Source organism: Lemur catta, chromosome 4 (genome assembly GCF_020740605.2).
Source record: "Lemur catta isolate mLemCat1 chromosome 4, mLemCat1.pri, whole genome shotgun sequence".
In the NCBI taxonomy this organism is placed as follows: domain Eukaryota; kingdom Metazoa; phylum Chordata; class Mammalia; order Primates; family Lemuridae; genus Lemur; species Lemur catta.
This window is the reverse complement of record NC_059131.1, coordinates 27,814,998-27,833,936: the sequence shown is the minus strand read 5'-3', so window position 1 is coordinate 27,833,936 and position 18,939 is coordinate 27,814,998. Positions and strand designations below refer to the sequence as shown.

Below are 18,939 nucleotides of genomic sequence, written 5' to 3'. Positions count from 1 at the left end.
ACCCCGTGCCTTGCTCACCCCATCTATAAAATGAAAACAGGCCGTTCTATGAATCACATGCTGTAAGGCATGTGGATATAATTTGTAAACGGTAGAGCACAACAAATATGTAAGACATTACTTATAATTAAGGTCAGGCCTATTTGGCAAACAAACTACAGATCCATTGGTGACTTTCTTTTCTTCATTCTAGAAATATTTTTGGCCAGCATGACAAAAACAACAGAATCTTACAGAAAGCTTATGTGGCCATACAGACACAAAGCAATTTCATTTTGGAAAAGATAAAGATAAAACTAAGTCTTCAAAATGATAGGTGTTTTTCAATCATTTCCAAATATTAACCTCTATGAAAAATTATCCTTAAAGATCACATCTTTTGTTTCAAATTGAAGGCTCATCATATAACGCTGTAAACCATGCATCTGCAAACTTTAGCTATAGGGCCTTATAGCGAACATTTTAGGCTTTGGGGCCAGTCTCTTTTGCAACTACTCAACTCTGTTGCCGTGCACAAATGCATGGGCATGGCTGTGCTCCAATAAAACTTTATTTACAAAAACAGGCAGTTGAACTTAATCTGCAGGCTATAGTTTGTCATTCATGCTAAATGAATGAGAAAATGTTCTATTAATATACTAATAAATTCAATCTTAACATATTGAAAAAGATTCCAGAATAAGATCTTTTCTTAATATTTTATTACAGTTAATTATGTAATCAGTTCACCTAAATCTCACCCATTGTTTCTCAAGTTAAAGTCTAAATTTCTCTCTTTTTTAATCACCTTAAACCTCTACTATTTAATTGAATGGGAAATTTTGCATTCCGTAGGACATATACAGTCTAAGAATTAAGATTAAATTGACATTTGAATTCGTTAAATTTTTATCAACTGATTAGATTTTAATATTTTTTAAAATTAAAAACTGATATTGAAAAAGAAATCATGTGAAACACAATTGGATCATTATTCTGTGTGTATTTTGATAAGACTTAATCTTGGGGTTAAATCCTATGGTTATAAACAACACAATTAGTTCACACCAAAAAATGAAAAAAGATGAACACAGGAGAAGAGGCCAGATTAATGGAAGACTGGGAAACTCACTAAGGGAGAGTTCAACATAATCTAGCCTCACAAGATAAAGCTCAAGGTACTGATGAAGCCCTCAAAGAAAATTCAACATTGTTCCTCTATGAAAATTTGGAAACCCACACTGATGAATGTCCTCAAATTGAGGATTAACGTGAAATGTATATTTTTAATGTGATTCTTCATCGATACAGATACATATGGGGAGAAGAAAGAGGACAGCATAGAAAGAACAACCGAGGAGGAGGAGAAAGGAGAGGAGGAAGAAGAGGGGAGGGAGAGGAGAATATGGAGCTCAGAGTTCAGAGCAGGACTTGAATGGTCTTTCTGTATCCTAATAGGGCTAACCAGCTCCCAAACACCTCCAGTATCAAAGGAGATAAAGAGAGAGAGTATGGCTTGGTCAGCACAAACTTGTTACAGTTATTCTTAGTAGTAGTGGAAGAAGAGAAATACTTAAACATGTACATATGTTAATTTATTAGTATTAGTATTATGTATTAATAAATTAGATGATCTATATAAACCTGGCTATAGAAATAACAGTCAAGACCTTTATGTATTAGGGAAGTGATCTTAAAAATCTGTACCAGGAGCCAGGCGCAGTGGCTCACGCCTGTAATCCTAGCACTCTGGGAGGCCGAGGCGGGTGGATTGCTTGAGGTCAGGAGTTCGAGACCAGCCTCAGCAAGAGCGAGACTCCCTGTCTCTACTAAAAATAGAAAGAAATTATCTGGCCAACTAAAATATATATATAGAAAAAAAATTAGCCGGGCATGGTGGCACATGCCTGTAGTCCCAGCTACTTGGGAGGCTGAGGCAGTAGGATCGCTTAAGCCCAGGAGTTTGAGGTTGCTGTGAACTAGGCTGATGCCACGGCACTCTAGCCCGGGCAACACAGCGAGACGCTGTCTCAAAAAAAAAAAAAAAAAAAAAATCTGTACCAGGATGTTACCTGCTCCTCCCAGAGCAGCCTCAAAAGACTATTCATATTTTGGCATATGTCCCTTAGAGTTTGGAGACACCTAAAATGTTAGCTGATTCCTGCCCAGGGAAGTTTTAAGTGAGTTTGTGAGTGGAGCTCCCCCTGCTGATGGCAGAGTGAAGAACTAGGTCTGCTTTGGGAAAATGGTTTGTGCTTCAGATTTTGGTGGGGCAAAAATGAGTTTCCTGTGAGACAAATATGGACCTGTGGAAAGGGAGCCATTTTGAGGGAGACTTTACCTAAAAGTACCTCTATGGGGAATAAAATAACCCCAAAGAAGGGTGGATTTCTGGAAACCTATGCTCAGGAAAGGTCTGCACATTTATTACTGTATCTTCCTAATATCTAAGGTACCTATATTGCTGGGGAGAAAAAAAAACCTAAGGAACTAAAAAATGTTGTACAAATGCAACTATAAATAAAAGGAATAATATTCACTAAAACAATATATTCTTGTTTGTGTTTTATGATCTATAATTTATATTTATAAAATAACATTTATATAAACATAGAAAGGGTTCAAAACACAACATAATCAAGAATATTTTTTTTTTTTTTGCTACAAGGATATTTACCTAGGCTCATCCAACTAATTAAGTCCCCCTTTTTTGTGCTTTTTATATTATAATTGGCTGCTCCTGACCCATGGAATTTGTATACCATGACTCATCAAGGTATAAGAAATGGGTGATGTGCTTTCATTCTTTGAAGCATTCTTTCCATCTTTCAGTTAGAAACATTACATCATTTTAATATTTGTTTTCAAATAAAATGTTATATTAAACTATATTTAATTATAATTCATCGTCTTCATAGTCATTAGACTTGATAGATTAATTTATGAAATTTTCAGCCAGGCATGGTGGCTCACACCTATAATTCTAGTGCTTTGGGAGGCTGAGGCAGCAAGATTGCTTGAAGCCAGGAGTTCAATACCAGCCTGAGCAACATAGCAGGGCCCCATTTCTATGAAAACTATAAAAAATTAGCCAGGTGAGGTGGAGCAGGCCTGTAGTCCCAGCTACCCTGGGAAGATCCTTTGAGCCCAGGAGCTTGAGGTTGCAGTGAGTTATGATGACGCTACTGCACTCTAGCCCCAGCAACAAAGTGAGACCCTGTTTCCAAAAAAAAAATAATTTATGAAATTTTCAGTGAAATATGTGAACAAACAAAACAAGAACAGTTTCTGTACTACCAACTATATATATTTGGGTCAATAGCACTTTGAAAAATCCATTTTAATTTATAAAGAGGCATATTAGAATTTAAAAGACTGATTAAATCCTATATACTTACCATAGGTGACAGTGACCATTCATGGGTGCTCTAGTAATAGCTCTTTCACTTAAAGTTTTTCCTGAAAGATAAAAGAACTTATATTTACCACCTTGATATGAGTTGGTAGGAAGTGGATTATTGAATTAACTCAGTGGTTCCCCAGGTATGGTCCTAAGACCAGACGCATCAGCATCACTTGGAAACTTGTTAGAAAAGCAACTTTTCAGCCACATACTCAATCACAAATTCTGGGGGTCGGGCCAGCAATCTGTGTTTTAATGATTCCGACGTATGTTCAATTTTGACACCCATTGGACTAACTGATTTAACTAAGTGCAAGAAAAGTCATTTAATCATTACTTAAAAAGATAACAGAAATTGTTTTTTGTAATCCATTAAAACATTTACTGTGTGTCTACTAAGTGCCACTTTGTGTGAAAATCTGGGAATAAAATGTCAAATAAGACACAATTCTTGACTTCCAAGGGTTCACAGCTCAGTAGGCTGCAGGTATATAAACAAATCACATGCAAAGCATAAGAGCAGGGTAAACAGTGCACAGCAGACTGGGTAACTCTGTCTAAAGGAGTGACGGGAGGCTTCCTTGAGAAGTTCTTGTCCACTCATTCACGATAATGAATAGACTCAGTGACATAAATAATTCCTCCAGATTATTATACTTAGTTTTAGAACAATTTGTAACAATATAATAAATTTGGATAGAGGCTTGTCTAATGGCTTGCCAAATCAAAATGCTTGCAACAAAACAGAACTACATTCTGAGAATCTTTCTCAAAAGGGGTCATTTTGTTTTATACCTTCTTCTTTTTTCCCTGCTTCATTATTATTATTATTGTCTTGAAAAGACTGTCCAATGAGATGTAAAATGCCTTTCTAAATAAGTAGTTGAGATAATCTTTATAAATACAGATCTTTTATTCTAAAACCATTCTCCTATTTGTTAATTTGTTAAGTTGACACTCTATAGCTCTATCAATTAAGGGAACCATCCCGTGTAGAAATCTACATAAACTGGAAAAAATTTAACAAGTATTTTAATAATAACTGATACTACATTGTGAACAAATATTAAAGAGTTGGTAATTTTCAAATGAATGATTAAAAACATACTATTTAATGTAAAACCATTAAAAACTAAATTAACATTTTAGCTACATTGTCAAATGCATAAAACTTTCAGTGTATGACCGTAGGCCTTAAATAGAGTTGATTCTGTCTATCATTGAGAATATAAAAGGAAGTCAAGTGATATACAAACTGGTTTTGCAGCCTCATCTATGCAGCTGAAGACCAAAAGGAAAGCTATTTCCCATAGAGAATTGTATTTTGTGATCTTTCTGAAGCATTCATATCAATCAGTTAATTATGAAAATTATAACAATGTTCCTTTAAATATGAGATTCATATTTCATTTGGAATACAAGTTATGATCAATCATAGTATTTCAAAAAATACATTGCATAATGGTATATTCACTTTGAGTTTTATGAAAGAATTCTGCTCTCTCCAGTGATCAAATCTTTCCTTAGCATAACAATTTCAAACATATTGTTATGAGAAAAAACTTTCTGTAGTTCTTCCTTGCTCATGGTGAATTCCAACATTCTTCAACAGCTGGTCCGAATCCTTGCCTCGCTCTCAGCTCCAGTGTACTTGGTCATTATGTTTCCTAAGCACTTACTCCCTGTACACTGAATTATACTGGCTGTCTCTTTACTGATCTCTGCCTTAGAGTCAGTTCCTTAGTGCAGCACCATCTTAGTCATATTCATGTCCCTCCCTCTCTCCTCCTCTCCCTCCTTCCACCCCTCATTTTAACATTGTTCCTAGACACAGTAATTTTGAATAAATATTTCTTTAATGGATAAATAAGAGGACTCCTTTTTGATTTAGTTCAATATTTGAGTGAATACATCTGAGGCTTTACTCCTTTTTCTTTGGCACTAAAAACTTTCCTCTTTTTGGGGGATATATCCTATTTTAATCCTATGTTCCATCCTTGTCCTTGAATTTCCTCCAAACTATTTTTTTGCCCTTTTCACCATTGCATACATTAACTCAATTAAACTCCCATTCCATTTAAAAATAGAAATCTAAAGTGATTTTACCTATGGGAAACTGTTACTTCCATAAGAAAGATTTTCCTGCATCAACCTCCATCCTCTGCCATCATATCCTCCTTTCTGTTATACACTCTCTTAATCCCCTGCACTCTTTGTTATTAACAGTTTATTTCAATTTGTTTCTTTATATGTATGATTATTTGAATAATACTTCCCTCCCCACAATGCCATAAGCAGTTTGAGACCATGTCTATTTTGCTATCCTATTCCTACCTGCTAGCATAATACCCAGGGTGGGTTTATAAAAGAAATGTGTTTAATATTGATGAATGTTGGAACAGTTTACATAGATACACTTTGATTTTCTGAATAGATATGAAAATAAATCCCTTTGTTCTTTTTCATTAAATTTTTATTTACCTTGAAGTTAATAAATCTCTTCTCTAGGATTCTATTTTGTACATGGTCTACAAACTGGATTGCTACAGAAAAACTGCCCCACAAATCTGATGATGATACGTAAAGAACCCACTGGGGGAAAATTAAAGTGCAGAGGTCATTCAGAAAAGAAATTTCCAAGTGAAAGAAACATAATTACAAGGAGTTTGGTAATACTTCCTTCTTAGAAATAAAAATGACAAGGCACTAAACCAGGATGAGATCTTTCTTACTGTTTCTTCCTCACACTATCATAGAGAATAAAACAACTGGAAAAGAGAAGACTTTGGAACAAATAAAGAATTACAAGGTTTTTGATGTCAGTTCAGAAAGATGGCAGGGCCTTTTACAAGAAAGCACTCTGAAATCCAGTGAGAGGCAGGGTGAGATATAAAAACACACTTTGACATTCTGGCTATTTTGCTGTTGTTAGGAAAAATTTCAAAAATATACAAAAAAGTACAGGTGACACTATCATGAACCACCATGTACATATCATTCAGCTTAAACAATGATCAACTCAAGGTTAATCTTGTTTCATCAAGATACATTTTGAAAAAAACATATTAACTAAAGCCTAAGAGCTCATTTCTTTGCAGTACCTGGAGTCCTACATTACAGGAAGTAAGCTGTATAATTTCAATTATGGTAGACTACAGCTGAAGATAATTGTCCTCTACCTATTATTGTTTCTTAAACACTGCCACTTATTATCTTAACTTTCTACGATTTTAGAAACTTAAAAAATGAAATTTGAGTTTTTTCAGTTGCCTATTCTAATATACTCAAATATTTTTAAGGAACATATACTGTAGTCCTAAAAATACCTTTCTGTTCTGAGATTGTGATTTTTTTTTTTGGTATCAGGATATATTGAAACATATTAAACAAATTGGTGTTAGCTAAGATAATTTAGCTTTAATTAAAATTCACTGATGGTTTATTGTAGATCCTAATTGCCACTTAAGAATAATCAATCTTTACAAAATACTTACCAATATTAGCATAATGTTTCTTTTCTTGTGTATTTGTAGATAGCTCATACATGTCTCCATAAGCACGAGCAAACCGCCACATAAACTCTATTTCATCCGTATACTGAAAAGAAAAGAGAAAATTGCACAGTAGATTAACTCAGTAACTTATTTAGACTATAATTATTTTCTACTGCAACTTGTAAAAACTTAGGCAGGTAAATTGATATTTATAGATGACTGAATCTAGTATATGCATATGTAAGTAAGAAACATTTTAAATCCAAGTAATCATGGCTAAGAAATGTGACCTAATATCGTGTAACACTTGGATCTTAAAACCAATTCATATTATCCAGACACTAGCTCCACCTATTGCCTACGCAGAAGAGAGAATGTATAGGTGCCAGAATCTATACATTTTCCCTGGGCTGTGGTATCCTCTTCTTTTTCTTTATAAGTTATCTACAATCAATGTAATAGTTCAGTGAGTATTTCGGATAATATCTATAAACTGAATTGCATATACTCAAAAGAACAGTCACATTTTTTACCTAAATTACTGATAACTGTAATCCTGGAGATTTGATAAGTTTTAGACAATGTGTTTAAATGTGTTTTGAATTGCTAAATCCTCAGATATGGCAAACTCTTTTTTTTTTTTTTTTCAATGGTGGTGGTGAGAGGAATGGGCTTGTCCGATTCAGGCCCAATATGATCAAATGGCTATTGACAGAAACAGCTTTAAATACCGATAGCTGTTATACTGATAACTAGACGGAAAACTTAAAATGTAGTTTTCCCTCTCCCCAGAGAAGTAGTACTATATGCCTTGGCATATTGTCTCATTCTTTATCTGTTATAAAATATATATGAAATATACAAACTAGTAAAAATCAAACAAAAGTAATTCAGTGTAATTATAGCTCGGATTCTCATTTTTATGACCATAGAGTTTAATAAACTCTCATAGTTACTTTTAAAAATTTTAGTCATTTTATAAAAAAATTTTGCATCAATTATTTAGCTTGTATGAACTGTGACATCATTATTATGGTCAAAAGATGAATAAGATGATAGAGTAAATCAAAAATTAAAGCTACATCCAATGTTATTGTCACCTATCTCTTACCTTTTCTTTGTGGTCACAAAGTAGTTCAAAACTCTCCAACATGCCAGATTCATCCCTACGTAAATGATCTGCCTTCTGAAGAAGGGCATCTAACTTTAATTCTTCCACATGTGCATTAAATGACTTAGAGATTGGAAAATTGTGTTCTTCTGTGTCAGTATTAGCTGTAATATACCTAAAATTGCAGAAATAATTGTCAACTCCTTTGAATATTATGCATAATATCCAGAGTAATCCCTTTTAAAATGCAAGTCAAATCATGCCCCTCTTATACTTGAAACTCTGCAATGGTACCCCCTTTCACTCAGGAAAAGTTCAAGTCCTAACAACAGTCTATAAGACCCTATTTAAATTAACTTTTAACTTTAACTTAGTGTTTACAAATTAATACTACTCCCCATTTTATTTTTGGTGGCATATAAGGCAAATAATTTATTTTTATTTATTGAAGTCCTGCTGGTTCTAAAAAATGTTTCAAGGAGGTATATAAATATACATAACATTTTTTTTCTCCCAGAAATTGACAAGTTGATTCTAAAATTCATATGGAAATGCAAGGGACCAAGAGTAGCCAAAATAATCTTGTAAAAGAACACAGTTGGAGGACTCATACTTTCTGATTTCAAAATCTACTACAAAGTTACAGCAATCAAGAGAGTGTAGCATTGACAAAGAAAATAAAATACCTAGGAATATATTTAACTACGGAGGTAAAGGACCTCTATAGGGAGAACTATGAAACACTGAGGAAGGAAATCGCAGAACATGCAAGTAGGTGGAAAACCATACCATGCTCGTGGATCGGAAGAATCAACATTGTTAAAACGACTATACTGCCCAAAGTATCTACAGATTCAATGCAATCCCTATTAAATTACCAACATCATTTTTCACAGATATACAAAGAATAATTCTATGCTTTGTGTGGAACCAGAGAAGACCCCGTTTAGCAAAAGCAATTTTAAGCAACAAAAACAAAATGGGAGGTATTAATTTACCAGACTTCAAACTATACTACAAAGCTGTGATTATTAAAACTGCTTGGTATTGGCACAAGTGCAGGGACACAGACCAATGGAACAGAACAGAAAATCCAAATATAAAACCATCCTCATATAGCTATCTAATCTTTGACAAAGCAGACAAAAACATACTCTGGGGAAAAGATTCCTTATTTAATAAATGGTGCTGGGAAAACTGGGTAGCCACGTGTAGAAGACTGAAACAGGACCCACAGATTTCACCTCTCACAAAAATCAAATCACGGTGGATAACAGATTTAAACCTTAAATGGGAAACGATTAGAATTCTAGAAGAAAATGTAGGAAAGACTCTTACAGACATTGGTCTAGGCAAAGAATTTATGAAGAAAACCCCTAAGGCAATCACAGCAACAACAAAAATTAATGAATGGGACCTGATTAAATTAAAAAGTTTCTGCAGAGCCAAAGAAACAGTCACGAAAATAAACAGACAGCCTACAGAATGGGAAAAAATTTTCACATACTACACATCAGATAAAGGACTGATAACAAGAATCTATTTAGAACTCAGGAAAATCAGCAAGAAAAAATCAAACAACCCTATCAAAAAGTGGGCAAACGACATGAATAGAAATTTTTCAAAAGAAGATATAAGAATGGCTAACAAACATGAAAAAAATGCTCAACATCCCTAATCATCAGGGAAATGCAAATCAAAACCACAATGAGATATCACTTAACTCCAGTGAGAATGGCCTTTATCAAAAAGTCCCAAAACAACACATGTTGGCGTGGATGCAGAGAGACAGGAACACCCATACACTGCTGGTGGGACTGCAAACTAGTGCAACCCCTGTGGAAAGCATTATGGAGATACCTTAAACAGATTAAAGTAGACCTACCATTTGATCTAGCAATCCCTTTATTGGACATCTACCCAGAAAAACAAAAGTTATTCTACAACAAAGACACCTGTACCTGAATGTTTATAGCAGCACAATTCACAATTGAAAAGATGTGGAAACAACCCAAATGCCCATCAATCCACAAATGGATTAGTAAACTGTGGTATATGTATACCATGGAGTGTTACTCAGCTATAAGAAATAACGATGATACAACATCTCTTTGGTTCTCCTGGAGAGAAGTGGAACCCATTATATTAAGTGAAGTATTCAAAGAATGGAAAAACAAGCATCACATGTACTCACCAGATAATTGGTTTCCCTGATCATCACCTAAATGCACATCGGGGAAGGATACCAAATGGATATCAGAATAAGATGGGGGGTGGGGCGGTGGGTGGAGGGGATGGGTGTATGCCTACATGATGAGTGCCAGGCGCACTGTCTGGAGAATGGACACGCTTGAGGCTCTGACTCAGGGGGATGGGCGGGACATGGTCAATGTATATAACCTGAACTTATGTACCCCCATGATGAGCTGAAATAAAAAAAAAAAAAAAAAAAAAAAGAGAGTGTAGCATTGGCATAAAGATAGACATAAGAAAGAGACATTAGAGATGTATTAAGAATTAAAGGTCCCAGAAATAAATTCTCACATTTATGATCAATTAATTTTGACAAGAGTGCCAAGACAATTCAGCAGAGGAAATAATATTCTTCAACAAATAGTGCTGGGACAAATGGATAGCCATGTACAAAAAAATAAAGTCGAACTCTTATATTACAAAAATTAATTCAAAATGTATTCAAAAGCTAAATGTAAGGGCTAAAAAAATAAAATTCTTAGGAAAAAACACAGGAGTGAGTATTTCTGAACCTGGGTTAGGCAATGGTTTCTTAGATGTAATGTCACAAGCACAAGTGACAAAAGAAAAAACATATAAGTTACATTTGTCAAAAGGAAAAACATTGGTGCTTCAAAGGACACCATTAAAAAAGTGAAAAGAACATCCACAGAATGGGAGAAAATACTTATACATCATATATCTGAGAAGGGTCTTATGCACAGAATATATAAATAACTCTTACAATTCAACAATAAAAAAACAAATAACCCAATTTAAAAATGGGCAACTCAGCAAATAAATTAAAAACCAGTAAGCTGTACAATTTAAATTAATAAACTATGGTATATAAACAATAGCTCAATAAAGCTGTTATTCTTTATAAAAACATAAACTTAAAAGTTCCTATTATAGCCATTAAATAAATCAAAATTATATATCCCTATCCTTCTCCCTCCCTCTTTATCTTACTCCTCTCTCTCTCTCCCATGCTTAAACACGTAATAGTTTTACAGTGAATTTTACCAAATATCCAAAATTTAGACTTATTTAAATTCTTCTAAGGAATTATTAAAGAGGGAACACCCCTCAGTTCATTTTATAAAGCTAGTATAACTGATACCAAAACCAAACAGGATATTATAAGAAATAAAAATTATAGGCCAATCTCTTATAGGTCATTATTTATAGATTGTTCAACAGAATAGAAAACCTAAAAGAACTAATTAAGATTTATGATCAATTCTTCAAAGTCAATTGTGTTCTTATACTCTATAAAACAAGTTAGAATACATAATTTTATAAAATATAGCATTTATGATAGTAGGAAAAATATAAGATACCTATGAAAAAAATTCCACAAATGTTTTTAAATTACTTTTCTGTAGAAAATTGCAAAATATCATCTGAGAACATTAAAGATTACCTAAGTAAACGTAAAAAGATATTCATGGATAGGAAAACTTAGTTTTAAAACAATTTCCTGTGGCCCCAAATTAATCTGTATTTATGATGAAATTTTAAGCAAATTCCAGTAGGATTTTCCTATGGAACCCATGCCTAAAATTAATATGGAAGGGCAAGTACAGGAAGAGCCAACACAGTTTTGAAGAGCAGATATCAGAACTATATGAATGTAGAAAGGATGTATAAAGGATGAAGCTATAGAAATGAAGTCAATATGGTATTAGCATAGCAATAGGCAAACTGGCCAATAAAACAAATGTCAATATCTAGGCTAGTCTCTTTCCCACATTGAAAAAAAAAAAACCTAAGTGTGGGAAAATTGCTTTCCTACTTTGGACAGGGATCTTCTATTTATAATTGGGTATTTCTCAGAAAATTGTAAGAAAGTTCTGAAAGCCAATTTAAAAAGTAGAGCATATGCAAATATTACTGGGAAAATTTAACTATACCTACCAACTTTGGGTTAGAAATTAGATTTGTACTACTTCCCTCTCCCTGCTGCCCTGAAAAAAAGGCATTTCATAGATTATCTAATGTCAAGCCTAGAATTTTCCAACAGCCTTTTAGCAGGTCTGGAGAGGTTCACCTTATAATGTCAAATTTACTTACATTTATTTCTCATGTTCTTTTCTGATCCTATTTTCTGCTCCCAAGTTCAATAAAAAACATGCCATTTTTCCTATTTTTTAAATTCTGCATGATCAACTATTTGTTTCAATGGCAATAATAGCATCTCTGAAGGCCAGTTCCATTAGTTAGAAAGAAAATGACATTATTTACTATGAAAATAAAGTAGTGTATTTATAGAAGTATATCCAGTAGTCAGCAGTCAGCTGCACTGGAATAGGCCCTTATTTCTCATGAAAACGCCAAGTGAACAACAAATGACTTACTGAAATATCTCTGTAGGAGATCCAGAAGCTAGTTAAGGATTTGGAACAACCAAGTTAATGTCCAATCAAGAAAAAGCCACACACTTTGACTTCTGTTTCTAATTGACTCCTCATCTCCACCTTTATTTTTTTTTTAACCTGGAATGCATGTTTGTTTACTTCTTTAAGATGCAAATATGATCAACAAACAACTGCTATCTAAGGATAAATAAAAATGGAGTCTATCTCTCACTAAAAAAAAAGAAAAGAAAAGAAAAAGCCACACTCAAAAATGGTAAGAAATTTCATTGTGTTTTTTCTCACCCTTGCTTCACCTTGTAGCATGGCTAGGAAAAAAACACCCCGATTCCTATCTCCTCCCTCAGGTCAGAAGGAAACAACTGAAACTTTTTTACAATGTTCTGGCCTATTCAGGGGCTTCCTGAGAGAATGCTTTCTGTCTTGCTTGAGTCAGCGCTCTGATGGAAATGAAGGCATAGTTTGGACATCAGGTTGCAGGCTGCTGAAAACAGTGATGGGCACTGTGGTGCAAGAGAAATACAGGGGACTACATACCTGTGGGCACCTAGGTGCAAGAGATTATGGAAAGAGGAATACAGTAGAACATCTAAGGCTCCAAGAAGAAACAGGGGTGAAACTCCTTAGGGAAATTAAGATATTTAAAAGCAGCCATGTATATGGGGGGAATTGGGGAAAATGCACACACATATACACACACATCCAGAAAAAATGCATGCCCAGAAAAGACTTCAGAAGACTTTAAGCTTTCACACTGGGCTGAATAGTAAGGGTCTTCTTCTGCATTGAGGCAGTCTACAAAGACTAGGAGAGGTGGCTGTTGTTTTAAGTTTGCAATTTTCAACAAAAATCACAGGGCATAGAAAGAAACAGGGAAAGACGGTCCATTCAAAAGCTAACTACATCTCCAGAAACTGATCCTAAAGAAGAAATACAAGTTTTGGACTTAATTAGTCAATGATTTTAAAACTACAGTATTAAATATGCTGAAAGAATGAAAAGAAAATACAAAGAAAACTAAAAATCATGAAAACAATATATGAACACAGTAAGAATAGCAACAAAGAAATAGAAATTATAAAAAAGAACCAAATGTAAATTGTGGAGCTGAAAAATACAATAACTGAATTGAAAAATTCACTGGAGGGGAACAACAGAAGATTTGAACAGGCAGAAAAAAAAAAAAGACAAACTTGGAGACAGGTCATTTGAAAATATTGACTGTGAGGAGTAAAAAGAACAAAGGATGAAGTAAAGTGAACAGAACCTATGGGACTTATGGGATACTATAAAGCACACCAATACACATATTATAGGGTTTCCTGAAGGAAAAGAGAGAGAGAAAGTGGCAGTGAGATTATTTGAAAAAATAATGGCCAAAAACCCAATTTTGAGATAAGATAAAAAAATACAAATGCAAGAAACTTAACAGGGTCTAAATAGGATAAACCCGAAGAGATCCATACCAAGGCACATCATACTCGAACTGTTGGAAGCTAAAGGCAAAGACAATTTCAAAAGCAGCAAAAGAAAAGCAACTCATCACCTTTAAGAGATCCTCAATAAGATTATCACAGATTTCTCAGCAGAAATTTGTAGGCAGAAGGCAGTGGAATGATATATTTAAAGTGATAAAAGAAAGAAACTGTCAACTGAGAATCTATAATGAGCAAAATTGTCCTTCAAAAATGAGAAATACATTTAAATGTTTCTACAGAAACAAAAGCTGAGATAGGTTATTATCAATAGATCTGACCTTCAAGAAATGCTAAAAAAAAAGTCCTTCAAGTTGAAACATAAAGAACTTTGACAACAATTTGAAGCCATATGAAAATATAAAATTCTCTGGTAAAGGTAAATACACGGAAAATATAAAAGCCAGAATTATTGTAATTTTGGTTTATGACTCCACTTTTTATTCTTTTACAGGATTTAAAGAGAAAAGCATAAAAAGTAATTATGAATCTATATTAACAGTTACATAATATGTAGAAGTATAATCTGTAACATTGACAACATAAATGGGGGGTGGAGCTGTAAAGGAGTGGACTTTTTGTCAGGCATGGTGGCTCATGCCTGTAATCCTAGCACTTTAGGCAGCCAAAGTGGGAGGATCACTTGAGACCAGGAGTTCAAGACCAGTCTGGGCAACATAGTGAGGCTCCTGTCTCTACAAAACAAAATCTTTTTTTTTAAAAAAAGGAATAGAGTTTGTGCATGCAGTTGAAGTTGGTATGAGTTTAAAATAGATTGTTATAACGTTAAGATATTATATGTAATCCTTATGGTAACTATAAAAAATATCTATGGAACATACACAAAAGGAAATCAAAACATGTCATTACAAAAACATCAACTAGACAGAAAGGAAGGCAGTAAGGGAGAAAATGAGGGAACAAAAATCCTATAAGACATACAGAAAACAGCTAACAAAATGGTAATAGTAAGTCCTTTCCTATCAGTAATTATGTCAAATGTAAATTCCTCAATCAAAATCATATATTGACAGAATGGATTAAAAAAATCAGGACCCAACTATATGTTGTTAATAGAGACTAATTTTTGCTTTAAAAACACACATAAGTTGAAAGCAAAAGGATGGAAAAGATAGTCCATGCAAATAGTAGCCAAAAGAGAGTAGGGGTGCCTATACTAATATAAGACAAAATAAACTTTAAGTCAAAAACTTAAAGTGTTACGAGAAACAAAGAAAGACATTATATAATAATAAAAGGGCCAATTCACCAAGAAGATATAGTAACACTAAATGCACTAAACATCATAACTCCTAAATATATAAAGCAAATATCAACATAATTGAAGGGAGAAATAGACAGCAACACAATAATAGTAAAAGTAATCAATAATAGTAATAGTATAGTAACATTATTACTTTAATAACAAAGTAATAGTAAAAGACTTCAATGCCCCACATTCAATAGTGGACAAAACAACCAGGCAAAAGATCATCAAGGAAATAGAAGACTTGAACATCATTATAGACCTACAGACCTATAGGACCTAACAACATATACAGACCATGCCACCCAATAATAGTGGAACATACATTCTTCTCAAATGCATGTGAAATGTTCTCCGGTAGATCATATGTCAGGCCAAAAAATAAATCTTAATAAATTTTAAAAGACTGAAGTCAAATAAAGTGTATTTTTTGATCAAGATGAAATGAAACTAGAAATCAACAAAAATAAAAATGGAAAATCCACAAACATGTGAAAATTAAACAACATACTCTTAATAAATGGGCCAAAAAAGAAATAACAGGGAAATTAGAAAATATCTTGTGTCAAATGAAAATGAAAACACAGAATACCAAAACTTATGAGATGTAGCAAACTGGTAATAAGAGGGAAGTTTATAGCTGTAAATTCTTACATTAAAAAAGATAGGTCCCAGGCTGGGCGCGGTGGCTCAAGCCTGTAATCCTAGCACTTGGAAGGCCGAGGCGGGCGCATTGTTTGAGCTCAGGAGTTCGAGACCAGTCTGAGTAAGAGCGAGACCCCGTCTCTACTAAAAATAGAAAGAAACTATATGGATAGCTAAAAATATATATACAGAAAAAATTAGCCGGGCATGGTGGCTCATGCCTGTAGTCCCAGCTACTCGGGAGGCTGAGGCAGGAGGATCGCTTGAGCCCAGGAGTTTGAGGTTGCTGTGAGCTAGGCTGACGCCACGGCACTCTGGCCCAGGCAACAGAGTGAGACTCTGTCTCAAAAAAAAAAAAAAAAAGATAGGTCCCAAATCAGCAACCTAAATTTACACATTAAGAAACTAGGCAAAGAAGAACAAACTAAATCAAAAGCTAGCAGAGGGAATGAAATAATAGACATCAGAGCAGAAATAAACAGAATGAAGAACAGAAAAACAATAGATAAATTGATGAAATTAAGAGTTTTTTCTTCAGACAGATCAACAAAATTGACAAATCTTTAGCTAGACTATGAAAAAAAGAGAAGACTCAAATAACTAAAAACAGAAATAAAAGAGGAGATATTACTACCAATTTTATAGAAATAAAAGGGATTATAAGACAGCATTATGCAAAGTTGTATGCCAGCAAACTGGATAACATATGTTAAATGGACAAATTCCTAGAAACATATGAAACTGAATCAGGAAGAAACAGAAAATCTGAATAGTCCCATAACTAGTAAGAACATTGAATCTGTAATGAAAACCTCCTAGCAAGCAAAAGCCCAGGATTTGATGGCTTCACTGTTGAATTCCACCAAACACTTAAAGGAGAATTAACATCAGTCCTCTTCAAACTCTTCCAAAACATTGAAGACGAAGAAACATTTCCAAATTAACTCTATGAGGCCAGCATTACCCTGATACCAAAGATAGACAAAGACACTACCAGAAAAGAAAACTACAGACCAATATCCCTGATGCATATTAATGCAAAAATTCTCAACAAAATACCAGCAAACAGAATTCAACAGCTCATTAGAAGAATCACACACCATAACCAAGTGGGATTTATTCCAGGAAATGCAAGGAGGTTCAACATATAAAATTCAGCCAATGTTAATACATAACATTAACAAAATGAAGAGGAAAAAAATCACATGATCATCTCCATTAATACAAAAAAAGTATTTGACAAGACTCAGCATCCCTTTATGATTAAAATGCTCAACAAACTAGGAATAAAAAGAAACTGATTCAACACAATAAAGTCCATACATGAGAATCCCACAGCTAACATCATACTCAATGGTGAAAGACTGAAAGCTTTTCCTCTAAGATTGAGAACAAGACAAGGATATCTGCTTTCACCATTTCTATTCAATATAGTACTAAAGTCCTAGCCAGAGTGAGGGCAGGATGAAGAAACAAGTCACCCAAAGTGGAAAAAAAGAAGCAAAATTATCTTTTATTCACAGACAACATGATCTTACATGTAGGAAAAAAAATCTCTAAATATTTCACATAGAAAAACTGTAAGCATTAATAAACAAATTCAGCAAAGCTGGGAGTCAACATGTAAAAATCAGTTATATTTCTATGCATTAATAATGAGCTATCCTAAAGGAAATTATGAAAAGAATTCTATTTATAACAGCATCAAAAACAATAAAATATTTTGGAATAAATTTAACTAATGAAGTTAAAGGCTTACACATTTAAAACTATAAAATGCTAATGAAAGAATTAAAGACACAGATGGAAAGAGATCCCATGTTCATGGATTTGAAGGTTTAACACATTAATTGCCATGAGAGTTATATTTAACTCACTCTAGTTTTGACCCTGGGGCCATGTGAAGCACATATAAAATCCTGTTGATGTTCTTATTATAATTAATATTAACAATTTAATTCTAAAAACATGGATTAAATGAATAGATGTCAATAAATTTCATTTTTCTATTTATGTTTACCTTTAAATTACACTTGGAAGTTTCTATTCTATTTTCATAATAAAACACTGTGGCTTCAAGGAAAAGTTTCTGATTTTTTTGTGTGGCAGTCAATGTGTTAATATTGTTAAGATGTCAATACTATCCAAAGTGATTTACAGATTCAATGCAGTCCTTCTCAAAAGCCCAGTGATTTTTTTTTTTTAGAAATAGAAAAATCTATCCTAAAATTAATTTGGAATCCTAAGTGACTCCAAATAGCCAAAACAATCTTGAAAAAGAAATGCAGAGTTGGAGGTCTCACACTTCCTGACTTCAAACTCACTACAAAGCCATAGTAATCAAAACAATGTGGTACTGACATAAAGACAGATGTATAGGCCAATAGAACAGAATAATGAGTCCAGAAGTAAACTCACACATACATGGTCAAATGGTTTTTGACAAGAGTTCCAAGGACACTCAGTGGAGAAAGGACAGTCTCTTCAACAAACAGTGCTGGGAAAATGGATAACAACGTGCAAAAGAATGATGTTGGACTCTTACTTAACACCATACACAAAAATTAATTCAAAATGCATCAAACACCTAAATGTAAAAGCTAAAACTATAAAACTCTTAGAAGAAAACATAGGGCAAAGCTTAATGACACTAAACTTGAAATGATTTCTTAGATATGGGACCAAAAGCATAGGCAATAAAAAAATAGATAAATTAGACTATATTAAAATCTAAAATTTCTGTGCACCAAAGGACACAATCTCCAGAGTGAACAAGCAACTCACACATTGGGAGAAAATATTTGCAAATCATATCTCTGATAAGGGGTTAATATCTAGAATGTATAAAGAATACTTACAACTAAACAACAAAAAAATAAACAACTTGATTTAAAAATGGGCAAAGGACCTGAATAAACATTTCTCCAAAGAAGATACACCATGAATGACAATCAC

The 18,939-nt window shown here is 33.7% G+C and overlaps 1 protein-coding gene across 3 annotated transcripts in view; it reads right to left on the bottom strand.

Annotated features, from left to right (window-relative positions):
• Positions 1 to 18,939, bottom strand: part of LOC123636810 (regulator of microtubule dynamics protein 2) — a 63,430-nt gene that overhangs the window by 22,109 nt on the left and 22,382 nt on the right. For all 3 annotated transcript variants that reach the window (XM_045549422.1, XM_045549421.1, XM_045549423.1), the window contains 3 exons: positions 7,988 to 8,162; positions 6,877 to 6,979; positions 3,378 to 3,438 (listed from right to left, as the gene is read on the bottom strand). In XM_045549422.1, the coding sequence (XP_045405378.1) occupies positions 3,378 to 3,438; positions 6,877 to 6,979; positions 7,988 to 8,162 (339 nt within the window). The remainder of the gene's footprint in view (positions 1 to 3,377; positions 3,439 to 6,876; positions 6,980 to 7,987; positions 8,163 to 18,939) is intronic.